This window comes from Scyliorhinus torazame, chromosome 12, assembly GCF_047496885.1.
Source record: "Scyliorhinus torazame isolate Kashiwa2021f chromosome 12, sScyTor2.1, whole genome shotgun sequence".
NCBI lineage: Eukaryota > Metazoa > Chordata > Chondrichthyes > Carcharhiniformes > Scyliorhinidae > Scyliorhinus > Scyliorhinus torazame.
The window spans coordinates 38,714,860-38,736,368 of NC_092718.1; the positions used below are offsets into that span (position 1 = coordinate 38,714,860).

General features: G+C 48.4%; 1 protein-coding gene across 2 annotated transcripts in view; it reads right to left on the reverse strand.

Annotated features, from left to right (window-relative positions):
- The window catches only part of mindy2 (MINDY lysine 48 deubiquitinase 2), a 123,051-nt gene that overhangs the window by 81,984 nt on the left and 19,558 nt on the right, over nt 1-21,509 (reverse strand). For both annotated transcript variants that reach the window (XM_072470712.1, XM_072470711.1), the window contains exon 3: nt 16,975-17,039. In XM_072470712.1, the coding sequence (XP_072326813.1) occupies nt 16,975-17,039 (65 nt within the window). The remainder of the gene's footprint in view (nt 1-16,974; nt 17,040-21,509) is intronic.

The following is a 21,509-nucleotide window of genomic DNA, read 5'->3' on the forward strand; positions in this document are numbered from 1 at the left end:
ATCTTTCTTTTAAGTAAGGGTATATCAAAATGTGAAACATCCATGTGAATACAGGGTACTGTGGGTCTGTTTTTAACAAAGAGCTAACTTTTTTCCACTTTTCCTTTAACTAATCAAAACCAAAATATCCTGCTCCACAATGATTCAACAAATGACCAGTTCTAACTGATGTGAAAATCTGTCTCGAGTTTTTTCTTGCCCAATATTTATGAAAATTCATGCAAAATAAATTAACCTCATTTGCATGAAGTTGAAACACCAAAACATTTATTCATCTGACTGAGAAACATAGAAGTGAATAATAAAGTAGAACATTGTGCAGGGCCACATTGTGTGTGAGAAACAGCATGACAGCAATGCTTACTTAATGCTTCTTAAAATTATTTCCCCTCTTTAATGTCTGCAACTTACAAAGCGAAGAGAAGGCAATGACTAACTACAAACTAAATTTACAAATAAAATGAGTCTCCAGAGGAAAGTACAATTTACAGTTTCGGCTCCTTCATTGGCACCCCTTGCTGTACCATAAATTAATTTCAGAAAGCAGTAACTAACTTTACATCATAACTCATCCATTTACTGTTTGGTGCTTGAGCAACTCCTCCAGGTCCAGAAGATTTCATTACATTTTGAATCTTTTCAGTCATTCAAAACAACATTTGTTCGAAAATGATCGATATACGAATGAAAGCTCAACACACTTAATGAAATTAGAATGTGTTTATTTCCTTTCCTCTTTTCAGTCTCTGGGTATAGCTCATCAATCAGGGAGAAAATAAACAGAGGAAAAACAGTCAATGTTTTCTTCAAAATCCACAGTGCCTGAACAGTTTGTTTGAAGATTAGAAGTTATCCTAAAGTACAGTAAAAACCACAAGAAAATTCAACCACATTTTGCCAATAAAAATATAATTGGGTATGAAACACAAAAATCAGATGTCCTATAAACTCAAAAGTAGGAAAAATACCAATCCAGTCAACTGTCCCATTAGTCTACACTCAATAATCAGCCAAGTGAGACAAGGAATTGTTGACAATTCTGTGAAAAGGGATTTAATCATTAATAATCTGCTCATCGATGCTCAATTTGCGATCGGTCAAGACCACACACTTTCAGTCTGATTTAGGCTTGATTCATGCATACAGTTTGAGGGGGAGAAGCTGGAATCAGATGTAACGGTATTACAATTAAATAAGGATAACTACAAAGACATGAGGGAGGAGCTTGCCAGAGTTGATTGGGAAAGGAGCTGGCAGCACGGTGGCGCAGAAGTTAGCATTGCTGCCTCATGGCGCCGAAGTCCCAGGTTTGATCCCGGATCACTGTCCGTGCGGAGTTTGCACATTCTCCTTGTGTTTGCGTGGGTTTCGGCCCCACAACCCAACTATGTGCAGGGTAGGTCGATTGGCCACGCTAAATTACCCCATAATTGGAAAAAATGAATTGGGTACTATAAATTCATAAAAAAGGAAAAGGAGCCTCGCAGGGAAGACAGTGGAACAGCAATGGCAGAGGTTTTGGGGGATTATTCGGGAGGCACAACGGAAATTATACCCAAGGAGGAGAAACATGCTAAGGGAGGACAAGGCATCCATGGTTGATGAGGGAAGTCAAGGACAGCATAAAAGCAAAATAAAAAGCATACAAAGTGGCGAGTATTAGTGGGAAGCCTGAGGATAGGGAAGCCTTTAAAAGCGAGCAGAGGACAACTAAAAAAGCAATAATGGGGGTGGGGTGGGAGAGAAAATGAAATAGGAGTGCAACCTAGCTAGTAATATAAAAGAAGACAGGAAGAGTTTTTTTCAATATATAAAAGGGAAGAGAGAGGCAATCGACATTGGACCATTGGAAAATGTGGCTGGAGAAGTAATAATTCCAGAAAGCAAGAAATGGTAGAGGAAGTGAATAGTTACTGTGCATCAGACTTCACAGTGACACCAGTGGGATGCCAGAGCTCCAGGAGAATCAGGGATCAGAGGTGAGTGCAATGGCCTTCACGAAGGAAAAGGTTCTGGGGAAACTGGAAGGTCCGAAGGTGGATAAACCACCTGGACCGGATGGACTACATCCCAGGATTCTAAAAGAGATAACTGAGGAGATTGTGGAGGAATTGGTGGTGATCTTTCATGAATCAATAGAGGCAGTAAAGGGTGCCAGAGGACTGGGAAGTGGCTAATGTAACACCGTTGTTTAAGAAGGGAGGGAGGCAGAAGATGGGAAATTATTCTTTTTTTTCTTTTTTAAAATAAATTTAGAGTACCCAATTCATTTTTTTCCCAAGGGACAATTTAGCATGGCCAATCCACCTACCCTGCACATCTTTGCGTCGTGGGGGTGTAACCCACACAAACACGGGGAGAATGTCCATTTTCTAAATGGGGAAATGCTTAGGAAATCAGAAGCAAAGGGACTTGGGAGTCCTTGTTCCTGATTATCTTAAGGTTAATGTGCAAGCGGGGGCAGCACTGCGGTGCAGTGGTTAGCACTGCTGTATCACGGCGCCAAGGTCCCAGGTTCAATCCCAGCTCTGGGTCACTGTCCATGTGGAGTTTGCGCGGTCTATGTGGAGTTTGCACATTCTTCCAGTGTTGGTGTGGGTTTCGCCCCCACAACCCAAAAAGGTGCAGGGTAGGTGGATTGGCTACACTAAATTGCCCCTTAATTGGAAAAAATGAATTGGGTACTCTAAATTTTTATTTTTAATTTTTATAAAGGTTACCGTGCAGCTTCAGTCGGCAGTGAGGAAGGCAAATGCAATGTTAGCATTCATGTCGAGTGGGCTAGAATACAAGACCAGGGATGTACTTCTGAGGCTGTATAAGGCTCTGGACAGACCCCATTTGGAGTATTGTGAGCAGTTTTGGGCCCTGCATCTCAGGAAGAATGTGCTGGCCTTGGAAAGGGTCCAGAGGAGGTTCACAAGAATGATCCCTGGAATGAAGAGCTTGTCGTATGAGGAACGGTTGAGGACTCTGGGTCTGTACTTGTTGGAATTTAGAAGGATGAGGGGGGATCTTATTGAAACTTACAGGATACTGAGGCCTGGATAGAGTGAATGTGGGGAGAATGTTTCCACTTATAGGAAAAACTAGAGGACACAATCTCAGGCAAAGAGACAATCCCTTAAAACAGAGATGAGGAGGAATTTCTTCAGCCAGTGAGTGGTGAATCTGTGGAACTCTTGGCTGCAAAAGGCGGCGGAGGCCAAATCACTGAGTGTCTTTAAGACAGAGATAGATAGGTTCATGATTAATGAAGAGATCAGGGATTATGGGGAGAAGGCAGGAGAATGGGGATGAGAAAAATATCAGCCATGATTGAATGGTGGAGCAGACTCGATGGGCCGATTAGCCTAATTCTGCTCCTAAGTCTTATGGTCAAAGAGTGGAGTCCCAGAAGTGAGGTGAAGAGCGATTTCCCTTGACATCAAGGCTGCATCTGATCAGGAGTGGCATCAAGTAAAATTGAAGTCAATGAGAATTGGGGAGAAACCACTTCAATTGCTCAAGTCATACCAGCACGATGTTTGAGGCCAATGATCTAGCCTTGGGACATTGCTGCAGGAGACCTTCAGAGCCATGTCCGAAGCCCAACTCTTCCACTACTTTATCAATGACTTTCCTTTCATCACAGTGAAGCACAATGGTTAGTGTTATTGGACCAGAAATCCAGAGACACTGCGCCACACACAATGCCAAACAATGACCCTCTCCAACAAGAGAAAATGTAACCATCTTTCAATGTCATTCAATGGCCTTACCATCGCTGAATCTACCACCATAAACATTCGGGAGGGTTAACATTGAGCAGAAATTTAAAATATATATATATTTGAAGTACCCAATTCTTTTTTTTTTCCCAATTAAGGGGCAATTTAGCGTGGCCAATCTCCCTACCCTGCACATCTTTGGGTTGTGGGGATGTACCCATGCAGACATGTGAAGAATATGCAAACTCCACACAGACCAAACCCAGGTCCTCAGCGCCATGAGGCAGCAGTGCTAACCATTGCAATTGAGCAGAAACTTACCGGATCAGTCACATAACTATTGTGGCTATAAGAGCAGGTCGGAGGCTGGATATTCTGTGTCGAGTAACTTACCTTCTAACTCCCCAAAGCATTTCCTTCATCTGTAAGGCACAATAGAATACTTCCAATGTACTGGAGTGCTGCTACAAAAACACTCAAAAGAATTTACGTGTCATCCAGGACAATGCAGCACAATTGATTTGACAGCCCATCCACCACTACATCACTCACTCCACCACAGTTGCTTTGTCACTACAACTTCCACCATCTGCAAGATGCACAATAGCAATTTGTCAAGGCTCCATCAACAGCACCTTCCAAATCTGTGATCACTGCAACCAATAAGGGCAGTGAGTGCATGCAAACATCTCTATCCGCAGGTCCCCTGCCATGAAGATGTGCTTTGTGCCAAATATTGATTATTAATCGACCATCTGGAAACCTGAATGTGGTTTTTAAAAACAGTCATTTAAAAGCACAAACTAAAGTGATTTGAACTCTCAGCCCAAGATGGATAACACCAATTTGCATTAGTACACTTTTCACATTTCAATTCAGTAGAGTGGAGCAAGTCAGTCTGCAAAAACCAAAACCCATGGGAATGTGAAGTACTCAAATCGTCTGTTTCATTTGCAAGGCATTTATGGCAATCACTTGAGGTATTCTACTGTATCTCCTGATACAACAATGGAACAGGACGTCGATGCCACTGAAGTCATCATTGTGTGCCTGGAACAGGAGGTTGGCACACACCCCGCCCACAGGCATACATGCAGTGCCTGACATCATTGCTCTGCATCCACTGAACGCTCACTGCCCCACTCACTTTACACGCCATCTTGTTTGCTACTTCACTTGTCGTCGAACTTGCCTCCTCCCTCATCACTTTGCTCACAGCCCTCAACAGTTGGTTGCTTCACTCGCTGTCTGTCAACAATGAGGAAGCAGGGTGAGGAGTGTGAAGGAGGCAGTGAACTGGATCAGGTTTAACCTCGCACATGGGGTGACGTTTGTCATAATATACACCAGTATATCATGGTGCAGACGCACACTGATGGACACAGTGAGACCAATTAACACACACAACACCGCAGCCAATCACCAGTTCGAGCACACGCACTATAAAGACAGGGGGCATCAGAGTTCCCGCTCATTCGAGCTGCAGCTAGCTAGGAGGACAGAGCTCACAGCCTGCAGCACAGACATTCACCATGTGCTGAGTGCATCGACTGGTTAGGACAAGGCAAAGGTCTTTAGTTAAAACTAGTATCGTGTTAACCCACAGTCAGAGTATTTTAAACAGTTAATGATTCAATAAAATAGTGTTGCACTATTTCAAGTGTTGGTGACCTGTATGTGTTCCACGGATCCAGAGCACCCAACACACATGATACCAGGAGTGGAGGGATATTAGCACTTCCTAGACCTACCTGCAAGTGATCTGCCTTCCGCCAGCATTCCGCCATGCTGCAACATGGACAACATCAGCCCGCCGCCGCCGCTCCGCATCGCCGGCAACCTAGGTGCCAACTGGAAGATGTTCAAATAGCGCTTCCAGCTCTTCCTTAAGGCCACAGACAGGGAGGACGCCTCGGATACCAGGAAGATTGCTCTCCTCGGCCGGAGACCATGCCATCCACATTTTCAATTCTCTCACCTTTGCGGATGATGAAGATAAAACAAAGTTCAAGACGTCCTCCTCAAGTTTGACACACTGCAGCGTAGAGGTAAATGAAAGTTTTGAGCGTTACGTGTTCCAATAGCATTTGCAGGGTAAGAATGAACCTTTTCAATCCTTTCTCACGCACCTCCGCATCCTTGCGCAGTCTTGCAGGTACGGGCCCACCTCCGACTCCATGATACGCGACCAGATCGTTTTCGGTGTTCAGGCAGACCCCCTACGACAGCAGCTCCTCAAAGTAAAGCAGCTCACCCTAGCGACCGCCATTGAGACTTGTGTCTTACACAAAAACGCCACGTGTCGGTATTCCCACATCCAAGCGGCTGAAACGGCGCAGCAAGGTCCCCACGAGGCGGAACGGGCCCAAGCGATTGAGCAACTCCAGGGCCTCAGCCTGGATGAGGACGGCCATTTTGCGTGCTTTTCGTGGACTCCCACGCTTGTGCGCACCAAACGAGGGGACGGCGACATTGAAGAACGTAATGCACAGGCGGGCACCACGCACGATCGCGCATGCGCGGTGGCACAGCGGACGTGCTGACGCTACGACTTGCGGCAACTGTGGCTCCGCCCATTTAAAACGACAATGCCCTGCCAAATCTCGATAATGCCCAAGATGTGGAAGACTTGGCAACTATGCTGCCTTCTGCCGAGCAGCTCAGCCTGCCAATTCATATCACTTCAGCCAGCCTCACAGGAATGTCCGGGCAATTCAACCCACGGTCAACGAGTCCGATGCTAACCACCCACACAACAGTGACGCCGAGGACCCTAAGGCGTCTTTTCGAGTCGGTGTTGTGACAAAAAACAGGCTGTCCCCGAAGCGGACACCAGCCGCTGTCGGTATACAGCATCGATCCAGACGATGAGTAGTGTGCCACCTGACGGTCAACCGGTCCCAAATAAGATTCCGCTTGGACACTGGTGCCTCCGCCAATCTCATTGCGCGGTCTGACTTCCAAAGCCTTCGTGTCAAACCAGCCATCCTTCCATCAGCCTGCCAGCTATTGGATTACAATGGCAATGTCATAGCTGCTAGCGGCTCGTGCCAACCTGAAGTGACGCACAGGTCCCGCAAAGCCATCCTTCCTTTTGAAATCGTGGGCTCCTCGAAAGCCTCCCTGCTTGGCGAGCAGGCATGCAAGCTGTTGAACCTAGTTCAGAGAGTTCACTCTCTCTCTCTCCTGATGACACGTCTGCCTTTCAGGACACTGACTTCAGGGTGCAACTCGACACCATCATCGACCAGCACCACGACGTCTTCGAAGGCATGGGCACGCTCCCATATACCTACAAGATCTTACTGAAACAGAATGCCACGCCTGTGGTGCACGTACCCCTGAAGGACCACCTCAAGCAGCAGCTGCAGGACATCCAGGACCAAGGAGTGATCTCCAGAGTCACAGAACCAACTGACTGGGTCAGTTCCAGGGTATGTGTAAAAAAGCCTTCTGGCGAATTGAGAATTTGCATTGATCCCAAGGATCTAAACTGCAATATCATGAGGGAGCATTATCCAATTCCCAAGCGCGAAGAGAGCACATGCGAGATGGCTCGTGCCAAGCTCTTCACCAAACTCGACGCCTCAAAAGGATTCTGGCAAATCCAGCAGGAAACTGTGTACATTCAATACCCCCTTTGGTAGATATTGTTACAACAGGATGCCGTTTGGGATCATATCTGCTTCAGAAGTGTTCCATAGGATCATGGAACAAATGATGGAAGGCATTGAAGGTGTTCGCGTCTATGTCGATGACATAATCATTTGGTCCACCACCCCACAGGAGCATGTCAGTTGCCTCCAGCACGTGTTCAAACGCATACGTGAGCAGGGCCTACGCCTCAACAGGGCTAAATGCTCTTTTGGTCAGACGGAACTCAGGTTCCCCGGGGACCACATCTCCCAGCTGGGTGTGCGTCCGGATGCGGACAAGGTGGCTGCTATCACAGCCATGAAAAAGCCAGAGGACAAGAAGGCGGCCTTCCGATTTCTGGGCATGGTCAGCTTTTTAGGGAAGTTCATCCCTAACCTCGCCTCTCATACCACGGCTCTCCAGAACCTGGTCAGAAAGATGACAGACTTCCAATAGCTCCCTGCCCACAAGCGCGAATGGAGAGAACTCAAGGCAAAACTGACCACAGCCCCGGTCTTAGCTTTCTTTGATCCAGCAAAAGAGACTAAAAGTTTGACCGATGCCAGGCATTGGGGAGGTGCTCCTGCAACGTGATGAGGCCTCATCATGGGCCCCCGTTGCATATGCGTCACGCGCCATGACCCCCATGGAACAGCCTGGGCTCCATTCTACGCCGCAATCGACGCGCCCTTCGTCTTGTTCCGTGCTCGCTACGTGATTCTCCACTGTCGCCTCGCCCTCCTGCTGACGCTGCCATGGACTATGCAGAGATCCCGGTCACTCTGCATCCTCGTCACTCTGACGCAGTCCAGCCCGCTCCTCAGCTGGCGGCTCCCGACCCACCCTTGAGGCGGTCAACCAGAATTCGGCAACCACCTCTGAGACTAAATATGTGAACTTTTGGACTTTCTGATTTGTTCGGTTCTTCCGTTTGATCGTTTACATGGTTTGTATATAGTGTTCACCTCGTTATTCTTGTGACATACTGTTTTTCTGCACCAGGCACCTTCCCATGTAAATAGCTTAGTTCCCATGTACATAGTCCTGTAAATATTTTGCACACACCTAGTCAGGGACATTCTCATCTTACACTATTTATTGCCACACAGGTACATTCTTTTATAAAAGGGAGAGGATGTCATAATATACACCAGTATATCATGGTGCAGACACACACTGATGGACACACAGTGGGACCAATCAACAAACACACACAACACCGCATATAAAGACAGGTGGCATCAGAGTTCCCGCTCATTCGAGCTGCAGCGAGCTAGGAGGACAGAGCTCACAGCCTGCAACACAGACATTCACCATGTGCTGATTGCATAGACTGGTTAGGACAAGGCAAAGGTATTTAGTTAAAGCTAGTATCGTGTTAACCCACAGTCAGAGTATGTTAAACAGTTAATGATTCAATAAAATGGTGTTGCACTATTTCAAGTGTTGGTGACCTGTATGTGTTCCACGGATCCAGAGCACCCAACACAACAATGTTGACCCTGTAAAGAACCTCACTGCACACCTCTACCCCCCCCCCCCCCCACCTCAGTGGAGGGGGGGGTTCAGCGATGATACCTCTTAAAACTGAATAGTTAGCATGCCACCAGAGTTTTACATATGTTACTTTATTAAGGATTGAGATGAATTATAGGAAGAGTACGGAGTAATCATTATTAGCCAGTAAACATGTATTTTTAGGACATAGCAGTAATAAGTAATCAAATGGGATTTAGGATAGCTAACTTGACCAAAAGGACATTACTTCTTACATCTTGTCTTTGTGAAACAATTCAGGGTGCTGGTTCTGTTGTTCTGTTTCTCACAGTCAGCACAGGCTGCTGAGATTGTACATAGCTGCCAGGATGAGGGTTCATCATGGGTCGCTTGCGATTCTATTGGGGAAAGTTTAAACATTGCTGGCAATTCTATTGGATAAGTTTAAATGTAGCAGCTTCAGGGATTGGATCGCATCTAACTGGGGTGGGCTATTGATTTATTGAACGTTGTATAAGTACTGTGTTCTGGTCTTTGTTCGGCAGAACAGATCTTGGCAGATATCCAGTCTGTTCTCCATGTACACGTCACAAGCTTGATTAAATAGCCATTTTGTTCAGGTTGTCATTGTGTCTTTTCTTCTCTGTACTGAGTTGAGCCACAGGGAATAACCCCACATGCAAGCTGACTCAATACACAGGTCTTGAAACCGCTCCGACATCAGAAAGGGCCCTGTCCATAAGCGAAGGCAACGGTACCAGGAGAAATTAAGTCAGCTCCTTGCGTATATAGGTGAAAATATTCACGAATAGACCTTTGAGTGAGTAAAGAAGCAATTTATTAATTTTCAGAGCTCTGGGAGAAAAGGCCTTTGACCCCCACGGTCTGTGCAGCACCTTTTCTCGCCTGAGCTGAGGTCGCACTGGGTTAATATACAGAAGGAAAGCGGAATTAATTTGCATTCGCATTTACATATACCCAATCAATTCTGTTTGCGTCACAATTCATAACATGCATCTTCAATGCCATAAATGGCTACAAGTTCGCCCCAAAGCCTCTAATTGGCAGTTTGCCTTACCCGATCAATTCATTACATAAATAACAGTTACATAAAGTCATGGGGTCAATAGTCCAGTCACGTTGAACATGTCCTTCCTCATTCCTTGCTAGTTCCTTAATTTGGGGCCCCTTTGTCAGTTACAAGTAGCTAAGAATACAGACATTGGGCAAAGGTTGCCAACGGTTCATTGTCTCTCCGGATGCATCTGGTTGTGGGGATCACTTGTTTTGCACAAAGCTTTACTACTTCAGCAGCAGACTCTGATAATAACATCGGGTCAAGAACATTGACAGAGTCCATTTTATGTCAGGCGACATCTATTTTCTATCTTCTGTAGTCCGTTCGGAATTCTACCTCTTCGCATAAAAAAATCGCATACCTGAAAACATTCCCTCTTGGGAGCTGGAACTTCATTAGCAACTCATCTCGGCTGGTGAACTTACCCTCCAGAAACATGTTCCATGACCTGTCCAACCCTTCCTTGCCCATGCCCTAAACGATGAATCTAAGCAGACAGTACAAACCTATGGCTCCTGCAGATCGGAGCCATCAATGACATGGAACCCAGTTTAATGTGCTGCCTAAACTGATTTCAAATCCTCAAAATTGTTATTACCACTGGGCTCGAAGAGAATCTAATATAATAATCATCTTTATTATTGTCACAGTAGGCTTACATTAACACTGCAAATAAGTTACTGTAGAAATCCCCTAGTTGCCCCACTCCGGCATCTGTTCGGGTACACGGAGGGAGGATTCAGAATGTCTAATTCACCTAACAGCAAATCTTTCAGGACTTGTGGGAGGAAACCGGAGCACCTGGAGGAAACCCATGCAGACACGGGGAGAGCGTGCAGACTCCGCACATAGTGACCCAAAATAAAAATGGCACATAGTAACCAGAGCCCTCAGACCGCTATGCATGAAACCTCCTCCATCCGCCCCCATCTACAGTCCGCATCCTTGAACCACCCCCGCACGTTATCAATATTTTCCGACCTGAGTAACATAACACGTGTCAACCCCGGCTGCCTGACCCTTTGCAAAATCATCTTACGAACCAAAGGAATCTTACCAGCTCAAACAAAAGCAGATGTCAATTTATTAACCCTGTAAAAGAAAGCCTTGGAAATAAATACTGGGAGACACTGGAACAAAAACACAGGAAAATATTCACCTTCACTGTCTGTACTCTTCCCGCTAAGGTGAGAGGGAGGGCATCCCACCTTTTCAAATAGTCCATCACCTCCTCAACCAGACTAGAAAAATTAAGTTAATGGAGTAAGACCCAGTCATGGGTCACTCGGATTCCCAAATAAGGGAAGCTCAACCTGGCTGGACGAAACGGCAGCCTTCCGAGATCAACTCCCCTCCCTTGTGTGTGTGTGTGTGTGTGTGTGTGTGTGTGTGTGTGTGTGTGTGTGTGTGTGTGTGTGTGTGGCGGGGGGGGGGGGGGGGGGGGTATTCACTTGCCCTGATAGTGGGACGGATCTCGAATAAAGAGTCAAAATACAGGAGGGAGATACAGAACCTAGCGGAGTGAACATAGAACATACAGTGCAGAAGGAGGCCATTTGGCCTATCGAGTCTGCATCGACCCACTTAAGCCCTCACTTCCACCCTATCCCTGTAACCCAATAACTCCTCCTAATCTTTTTGGACATTAAGGGCAATTTATCATGGCCAATCCACCTAACCTGCACGTCTTTGGACTGTGGGAGGAAACCGGAGTACCTGGAGGAAGCCCACGCAGACACGGGGAGAACGTGCAGACTCCGCACAGACAGTGACCCAGCGTAGAATTGAACCTGGGACCCTGGCGCTGTGAAGCCATAGTGCTATCCACTTGTGCTACCCATGGTGCAATGACAACAATCTATCCCTCAATGCCAGCAAAACTAAAGAGCTGGTCATTGTCTTCAGGAAGCAAAGTACTGTACACACCCCTGTCAGCATCATCAGGGCCGAGGTGGAGATGGTAAACAGCTTCAAATTCCTAGGGGTGCACATCACCAAAAATCTGTCCTGTTCTACCCACGTCGACGCGGCCACCAAGAAAGCACAACAGCGTCTATATTTCCACATAAAACTAAGGAAATTCGACATGTTCACATGAACTCTTACCAACTTTTACAGATGCACCATAAAAACCATCCTATCTGACTGCATCACAGCCTGGTATGGCAACTGCTCGGCCCAGAACCGCAAGAAACTTCAGAGAGTCGTGAACACAGCCCAGTCCATCACAAGAACCTGCCTCCCATCCATTGACTCCATCTACACCTCCCACTGCCTGGGGAAAGCAGGCAGCATAATCAAAGACCTCTCCCACCCAGCTTACTTACTCCTTCAACTTCTTCCATCGTTGCAATTTCTTTCTTTCCGCCAATAACTCCGGCGTTGAGGCGATCGCTACTGGCGGTCCACTTGGAGAATGGAGTCCACCTGCCTCTCCAACTTCCTAGATTTATCCCTATGTTCCTTAAGAGATTATCTCCACCCGAATAACTGCCTTCAGAGTTTCCTGGAGCACGGAAGGTGAGACCTCCTCATTCCTGTTGAAATCAACATATTCCCCAATGGTAGAGGATACATGCTCACAAAAACTCTTATCCGCGAGCAACGCTGTGTCCAGTCTCCACATGGTCGTCGAGAGCGGACCGGCTCCAACATCAGGTCCATAAAAAAAAGATAACAATCGCCAAATACCCCGTTCCCCCATCACCCCAGGGAGAAGAGACCTGCCCACTACAAGTAAGTCAACCTGGGAGTAAACCAGATGGACATGGGGAGAAAAAGAAAACTTACAATTTCTCAGAAACCTAAATCTCCACATGTCTGCACCCTATCTGTTCCATGAGCACCAATAACTCCTTTGCCACCCCGATGGACTCAGAGACTTGGGACTCGACCTATCTAACCTAGAATTCAAAACTGTTCGAAAAAATGTGAAGTGGGGGTTACTGGGATAGGGTAAATACGTGGGCTTCAGTAGGGTGCTCTCTGTAAGGGCCGGTGCAGACTCGATGGGCCGAATGGCCTCCTTCTGCACTGTTGATTCTGTGATTCCCTCATAATTAGTTGATGGGATTCATAACCTGGGATAGATGCCAGAATCTTATTAATGTATGTCGTGTGATCCCAGTTTGGTGCATACACATTGACCAAAATCACCGGTGCACCCACCAACGATCCACTGATGATTATGTAACTCCCACCTGGGTCTGCCAATATATCAACCACAGGAAAAGCCACCCTCTTATTAATCAACACAGCGGCACCCTGTGCCCTACAACAAAACCAGAGTGATGTTCCTGCCCCAGCCACCCGTTCCACAACCTTGTTTGATTCTTGATTCTCAAATGGATCTCCTGTATAAAAATCACATACATTTGTATTCAAGCTTCTCATGTGCACAAACACCAGTGACCTTTTTACTCAGCCATTTAACCCTCTCACATCCAAATTATTAACTGTACACGGGCCTCTGATCAACCACCCCCCCAACCCTTTCTCCCACTTCTTCCCCCCCCCTCCAGCCCCATCCCACCCTGAAAACCAAACAACCAAAAGAACAAAGCCCCTCTCCCTCCTTCCCTGTCCCCAATCAGAACAGAAACAAAAATCCCTTAAAAAAACCCACCCCAATCGTAACAAGCTACAGCCATCTCCCCTTTCTCCCCCAAAATTTAGAGTACCCAATTCATTTTTTCCAATTAAGAGGCAATTTAGCGTGGCTAATCCATCTACCCTGCTGCACATCTTTAGGTTATGGGGGCGATACCCATGCAAACATGGGGAGAATGTGCAAACTCCACACGGACAGTGACCCAGAGCCGGGATCAAACTTGGGATCCCGGCGCCGTGAGGCATCAATGTTAATTACTGCGCCAGTGTGCTGCCCCTCTTCTTCGTTCATGTTAACTAGCTATACTGCGAGCTGGGTGACCCCCACACAGGATAGAAATCAAAGTCAACTAAACAGTATATCAACGATCAGACCCCCTGGCCCATACCAAACTTTAATACAGAACAAGAGGAAAATCAATACCCAACCCCTCTCCCCCCAAAACCTCCAGCAGTACAATACATAAACCTCAACTTCATCCAGAAAAGCACCCACTAACAAGCCAGTCACAACCCCAAGCCTCCTCCCACATTACAAAAATCCCACAAAAAAAAACCAAATATAGATGAACTTAATAATGAACAAACAACAAACTCCATAGTCCCTAAGCACTTGAGTTCACCCCAGTCAGTGCTTCTTGGCAAACTCATTTGCATTCTCCAGCGCATCAAAGTAATAGCCTCTGTCGTTGTAAGTCACCCAAAGACAAGCTGGGTCCACCACACACAACCTCACATTGCTCTTGTACAATGCAGCCTTGCCTTTATTAAACACCACACGCCTTCTTGCCAGCTCTGCCCCAACATCTTGGTACATTCTGATGACATGGCCCTCCCATCTACAGTCCTGCTGGTCCTTGACCTCATCAGGACCCGCTCCTTATCCAGGTATCAATGAAACCTGACTACGATCACCCGTGGTAGCTCCCCAGATCTGGGCTTCTGCCTCAGCAACAATGGGTCCGGTCCAACTCAGGAAGGGTCGGAAAGACCTCCTCCCCAACCAACTTGGTGAACATCTTGGCATCTGGTCTGTGGAATCGGAGCCCTCCGTCCCTCCAGCAACCCAACATACTTGAGTTTTGGCATCTCGAGCAGTTCTCCAAATCATCAACCTTGGCCTTTAGAACTCTACGCTACATGCCAATATTTTGGAAATGCTGGTTAGACATCAGCAAAATAGTTGAAGACAAACAAGTCAAGAAAGTGCTTTTTAAGGAGCAGGTTGGTGATGCTGATATAAAGATGAATGGGACAGTGCCTGAAATTAAGGATCTACTAACAATATCAGCAAGGATATGTTGCAGGATCGGTAGCGGAGTGGTCAGTTGAGTGTAAAGGGAATCAAGAGAGCAGAATATGAGCCTCAAGTGTTCCCGTACCAGCCTCCCCGAACAGGCGCCAGAATGTGGCGACTAGGAGCTTTTCACAGTAACTTCATTTGAAGCCTACTTGTGACAATAAGCAATTTCTTCTTCTTTCTTGAGCTAAACTGCAAAGGAAATTGTTTGGATTTCGTTGGACTGAACTACCAGCCTCTAGCTTTCAGAAATCAGTGCAATGAGAGTTATCAATGTTTCATTCTGAGCAGAAACGGTTTCTCCCAATTTTCTTGCCTGCTTTGAAAGGAGACAACTAATTATAAAGTACAATTTCAACTATACCAGCAGCGAGTCCATCAATGCTGCTCTGTTGAGCATTTCTTTGCAAATTTAGCAAACAACTGGACCGATTGGTGGTCGACTCGTTGACTTAAAGCTATGGTCATTTTGATAAGATTGCACAAGTAGCAGTGGTGAAGTCAAACCATGTTTTCATCCATCTTCTGCACAGATGCACCTTCCAGAAGAACGATTGAATCGCGAGTATTAGTCAGGTCTCTTTCTTGTTTACTGCCAGCAGTAAGGCTTATGTAGTCAAGTTTGCAACTCTCTCCAAAGTCTCATTTGTGAAAGTCACAACGTTGCATCGTTTCGATGGTGGTCCTATGCTCTGGTTCTCACACAAAAAGCTGTCTTACGTAATAAAAGTAGCCCATGAGCTTACTGATCAAGTTAAAAAATGTTGGGAAACTCATGGCACAGTTTATGGCAAAACGGACATTAAAAATCTTTTCCCAATTTACAATTAAATTAGTCTAAAATACATATATTTTGCGGACTAAATGCACAGGTCAATTTATTCTGACTATTAACATTCAGCCAAAAGACAAACTTCCGGAGTACTCATTACAACAGTAAGCTCTTGGTACTGCTTATTTTCATTGCAATTTATCTTACCGTCCCTATTTCTAACTGGAAAACAGACTTGCCAAGTGTTAAAGAAACGTGGGGAAAGTGAAACAATGGGTCTGTCTATGGATATGTAGAATCTAAAAAAATGTTTTGGATAAATTAGGAACTTCAACTTCTTAGGTATGGGCCTTGAGGTAAACTACATTAAAACCTTCATAGATCTGACAAGTTGCACCAATGAATCCACAAATATTATGTGTTAAAATTCACAATGTTATTACACCCTGGGCTAGGGCGGTGTCAACTCCTTGACCTGGAGTCGCAACACAATTTAATTAACCAATAATTCTTCGAAAAATATCCAAAATCTTTGGTCCTTGGCTGCCAATAATCACCGTCAACAGGGTTGTAAATTTAAACACAATTACTTTATATTTAGAACAATAACTATAATGAAATATGCAGCAAATTCAACTGGGTAGCTATTATCTAATTCCTACTACCCCACTTTTGGTCAATTCATTGGCCACCAGCCAACCAATCAATCCAAGTCCCACCACACCTTTTGGGTGCCGAAAAATCTGAGTTTTTCTGCCCAGCTAGCAGAGTGTTCTCTGTTATAACTTTTCAATTCCTCATTCTCTCGGCTGCTTGACTTAAAGATACATGTTCATTAAGCACCCATGGATCAAAAATGATAATGGCAAAAATAAAGAAAGGGGAAATAAGGGGATCAACAGGAAGGACCCGGACAATGGTCAGATTAGTATGTGACTACAAAATAGTAAGATTTGGGGCTGCATGCGGCGCAGTGGGTTAGCACTGGGACTGCAGCTGAGGGCCCAGGTTTGGATCCCGGCCCTGGATCACTGTCCATGTGGAGTTTGCACATTCTCCCCATGTCTGCGTGGATTTCACCCCCACAACACACAGATGTGCAGGTTAGGTGGATTGGCCACCGCTAAAATTGCCCCCCTAATTGGGAAAAAAAAAAATTGGCTACTCTTAATTTATTTTTCAAAATAGTAAGATTTTCTTGGTCAAATAAGTCTTTGAGCACAAGCTCTATGATTCCCTCAGCTTCAGTTACAGTTTGTACATACATTAGAAATTCTTACAGGATCAGTTCTATGTAGATTACTTACTGTCACTTTTCTGATGAGAAGACCACACTGATTACAAATATATAACCAACAAATTAATAAATTACCTGCTCATAGTTTAATCTCTGAACATCAGTGATTTCCTTTGGCTTCGCATCAAGAATATAATCACCTGCAAAAGGAGAAATTAAGATTATAAACAGCATCAAAACATTGCCGTTACACATTTACACTGCACAGAAAACAAAATGCTGAACCAGAGTCATTTTTGCTTCTTCAGGTTTTAGCAAGTGTTTATTGTCGAAACTTTCATTGGGCTTTCTCTTACGACATTGTGATTTTCCATGATATACCTGAGGCTTCCAACATGTAACCTTGTTTGGGGGATCATTCAATGTGCAACAACAAGCCAAGATATGAAAAGCTCTATTTGGAGGCGCGAGGGGGGAGGGCGGGCGCGAGGGGAGGGCGGGCGCGAGGGGGAGGGCGGGCGCGAGGGGGAGGGCGGGCGCGAGGGGAGGGCGGGCGCGAGGGGGAGGGCGGGCGCGAGGGGGAGGGCGGGCGCGAGGGGGAGGGCGGGCGCGAGGGGGAGGGCGGGCGCGAGGGGGAGGGCGGGCGCGAGGGGGAGGCGGGCGCGAGGGGGAGGGCGGGGCGCGAGGGGGAGGGCGGGCGCGAGGGGGAGGGCGGGCCGCGAGGGGGAGGGCGGGCGCGAGGGGAGGGCGGGCGCGAGGGGGAGGGCGGGCGCGAGGGGGAGGGCGGGCGCGAGGGGAGGGCGGCGCGAGGGGGAGGGCGGGCGCGAGGGGGAGGGCGGGCGCGAGGGGGAGGGCGGGCGCGAGGGGGAGGGCGGGCGCGAGGGGGAGGGCGGGCGCGAGGGGGAGGGCGGGCGCGAGGGGAGGGCGGGCGCGAGGGGAGGGCGGGCGCGAGGGGAGGGCGGGCGCGAGGGGGAGGGCGGGCGCGAGGGGAGGGCGGGCGCGAGGGGGAGGGCGGGCGCGAGAGGGAGGGCGGGCGCGAGAGGGAGGGCGGGCGCGAGAGGGAGGGCGGGGCGCGAGAGGGAGGGCGGGCGCGAGAGGGAGGGCGGGCGCGAGAGGAGGGCGGGCGCGAGAGGGAGGGCGGGCGCGAGAGGGAGGGCGGGCGCGAGCGGGAGGGCGGGCGCGAGAGGGAGGGCGGGCGCGAGAGGGAGGGCGGGCGCGAGAGGGAGGGCGGGGCGCGAGAGGGAGGGCGGCGCGAGAGGGAGGGCGGGCGCGAGAGGGAGGGCGGGCGCGAGAGGGAGGGCGGGCGCGAGAGGAGGGCGGGCGCGAGAGGGAGGGCGGGCGCGAGAGGGAGGGCGGGGCGCGAGGAGGGAGGCGGGCGCGAGAGGGAGGGCGGGCGCGAGAGGGAGGGCGGGCGCGAGAGGGAGGGCGGGCGCGAGAGGGAGGGCGGGCGCGAGAGGGAGGGCGGGCGCGAGAGGGAGGGCGGGCGCGAGAGGGAGGGCGGGCGCGAGAGGGAGGGCGGGCGCGAGAGGGAGGGCGGGCGCGAGAGGGAGGGCGGGCGCGAGAGGGAGGGCGGGCGCGAGAGGGAGGGCGGGCGCGAGAGGGAGGGCGGGCGCGAGAGGGAGGGCGGGTGCGAGAGGGAGGGCGGGCGCGAGAGGGAGAGCACATTTCTGATTTTAAAAAAGGATATGGGAACAGGTGGGTCGGTGAATCTGAGACCAGGAAGGGATTAGCCATGATCGGATTGAATGGTGGAGCAGGCTCGAAGGGCTGAATTGCCTACTTCTGCTCCAAATTCCCATGTTCCTATTTCATTGTGGATTTTTTGTTCACCTGTACAACTTTTGGAGTAGGTCGGAAACCAAGATGCTGATAAAAGAACTTGGAATAAATGTTTGGGAATTTGCTTTCAGGTTTTTGCTGCTTGAAAGTTAGGAGTAAAGCAGCCCGAAGATGTTTGCTACGTTGTTTATTTGCAGTTTGTGATTATTAGTGACGAGGAGATTTAAGTCAATCTTGGGGAGTTTCCCCAGACTTCGTGTTGTGTATGACAAAGGACAATGTTTAATTATTTTAAAACTGTTTACGGAAACTTATGAATAGCTACTGAATTGTTGTCAAATCCAAAAGCACTCGTGCTTTTCCATCACTATAACATATTTAGCCTTCTCAAAGCACCACTTCCACAATGTCTACAGTGACAACCCGTCCAACGCAATAGATTATATAGCTTCAATAAAGTTTCTGAACTTATAAATGGTCACACTTTTTTAAAAAAAATATTTTATTGAAAATTTTTGGTCAACCATCACAGTACATTGTGTATCCTTTACACAATAATATAACAGTATAAGTAACAATGACCGGTTTTATAAACAAAGAATAAATAATATAACAAAAACTAAAACTAAATGGCAACTGCCTTGTCTCAGATAAACACTCTCCAAAAATATGATTTAACAGCCCAATATACAATTATTTATAGCAACGACCTATACATATTATACATATATATTAACAACCCTGAGAGTCCTTCTGGTTCCTCTCCCCATCCCCCCCCCCCTCCTCCCCTCCCCCCCCTCCCCTCTCCCCTCTCCCCCCCCCTCTCCTCCCCCCCCCCCCCTCCCCTCTCCCCCTCCCGTCTTTCCCCCCCCCTTCTCCCCCTCCCGTCTTTCCCCCCCCTCCCTCCCCCCCCCTTCTCCCCCCCCCCCTTCCCCTCCCCTTCTTCCCCCCCCTCCCTTCTCCCCCCCCTCCCTTCTCCCCCCCCCCTTCCCCTTCCCTTCCCCTTCCCCTCCCCCCCTCCCCCCCCTTCTTTCTTTTCCCCCCCCCCTTCTTTCTTTTCTCCCCCCCCCTTCTTTCTTTTCCCCCCCCCCTTCTTTCTCCCCCCCCCCCTTCTTTCTCCCCCCCCCCTTCTTTCTCCCCCCCCCTTCTTTCTCCCCCCCCCTTCTTTCTCCCCCCCCCCTTCTTTCTCCCCCCCCCCTTCTTCCTCCCCCCCCCCTTCTTCCTCCCCCCCCCCCTTCTTTCCCCCCACCCCCTTTCCCCCCCCCCCCCCTCCCCCCCTTCCCAGGCACTGAAACACAAAGAGGAATCTCGGGAGGACTACCATTTTAACCGCCTGCACCCTCCCTGCCAGTGGCAGGGATACCATGTCCCATCTCTTGAAGTCCTCCTCCATTTGTTCCACCAATCGCGTTAAATTTAACCTATGCAATGTACCCCAATTCTTGGCTATCTGGATCCCCAAGTAACGAAAGTCCCTCGTTACCTTCCTCAGCGGAAAGTCCTCTATTTCTCTGCTCTGCTCCCCTGGATGCACCACAAACAACTCACTTTTCCCCATGTTCAGTTTATATCCTGAGAATTCTCCAAACTCCCGAAGTGTCCGCATTATCTCTGGCATCCCCTCCGCCGGGTCCGCTACATATAACAACAAGTCATCCGCATACAGAGATACCCGGTGTTCTTCTCCTCCTCTAAGTACTCCCCTCCACTTCTTGGAACCCCTCAGTGCTATTGCCAGGGGCTCAATCGCCAGTGCAAACAATAATGGGGACAGAGGGCATCCCTGCCTTGTCCCTCTATGGAGCCGAAAGTATGCAGATCCCCGTCCATTCGTGACCACACTCGCCACTGGGCCCTATACAACAGCTGCACCCATCCAACATACTCATCTCCAAAACCAAATCTCCTCAGCACCTCCCACAAATAATCCCACTCCACTCTATAAAATGCTTTCTCGGCATCCATCGCCACCACTGTCTCCGCTTCCCCCTCTGGTGGGGGCATCATCATCACCCCTAGCAGCCTCCGTATGTTCGTATTCAGCTGTCTCCCCTTCACAAACCCAGTTTGGTCCTCATGGACCACCCTCGGAACACAATCCTCTATCCTCATTGCCATTACCTTGGCCAGAATCTTAGCGTCTACATTTAGGAGGGAAATAGGTCTATAGGACCCGCATTGCAGCGGGTCCTTTTCCTTCTTTAGGAGAAGCGATATCGTTGCCTCAGACATAGTCGGGGGCAGCTGTCCCTTTCCTTTGCCTCATTAAAGGTCCTCATCAGTAGCGGGGCGAGCAAGTCCACATATTTTCTGTAAAATTCAACTGGGAATCCATCTGGTCCCGGAGCCTTCCCCGCCTGCATGCCCCTAATTCCTTTCACTACTTCCTCTATTTCAATCTGTGCTCCCAGTCCCCCCCCTTTCCTGCTCCTCCACCTTGGGAAATTCCAGTAGGTCCAGAAGGTCCATCATTCTCTCCCTCCCATCCGGGGGTTGAGCTTGGTATAATTTTTTATAAAATGCCTTGAACACTCCATTCACTCTCTCCGCTCCCCGCTCCATCTCTCCTTCCTCATCCCTCACTCCCCCTATTTCCCTCGCTGCTCCCCTTTTCCTCAATTGGTGGGCCAGCAACCTGCTCGCCTTCTCCCCATATTCGTACTGTACACCCTGTGCCTTCCTCCACTGTGCCTCTGCAGTACCCGTTGTCAGCAAGTCAAATTCTACGTGTAGCCTTTGCCTTTCCCTGTACAGTCCCTCCTCCGGTGCCTCCGCATATTGTCTGTCCACCCTCAGAAGTTCTTGCAGCAACCGCTCCCGTTCCCTGCTCTCCTGCTTTCCTTTATGTGCCCTTATTGATATCAGCTCCCCTCTAACCACTGCCTTCAGCG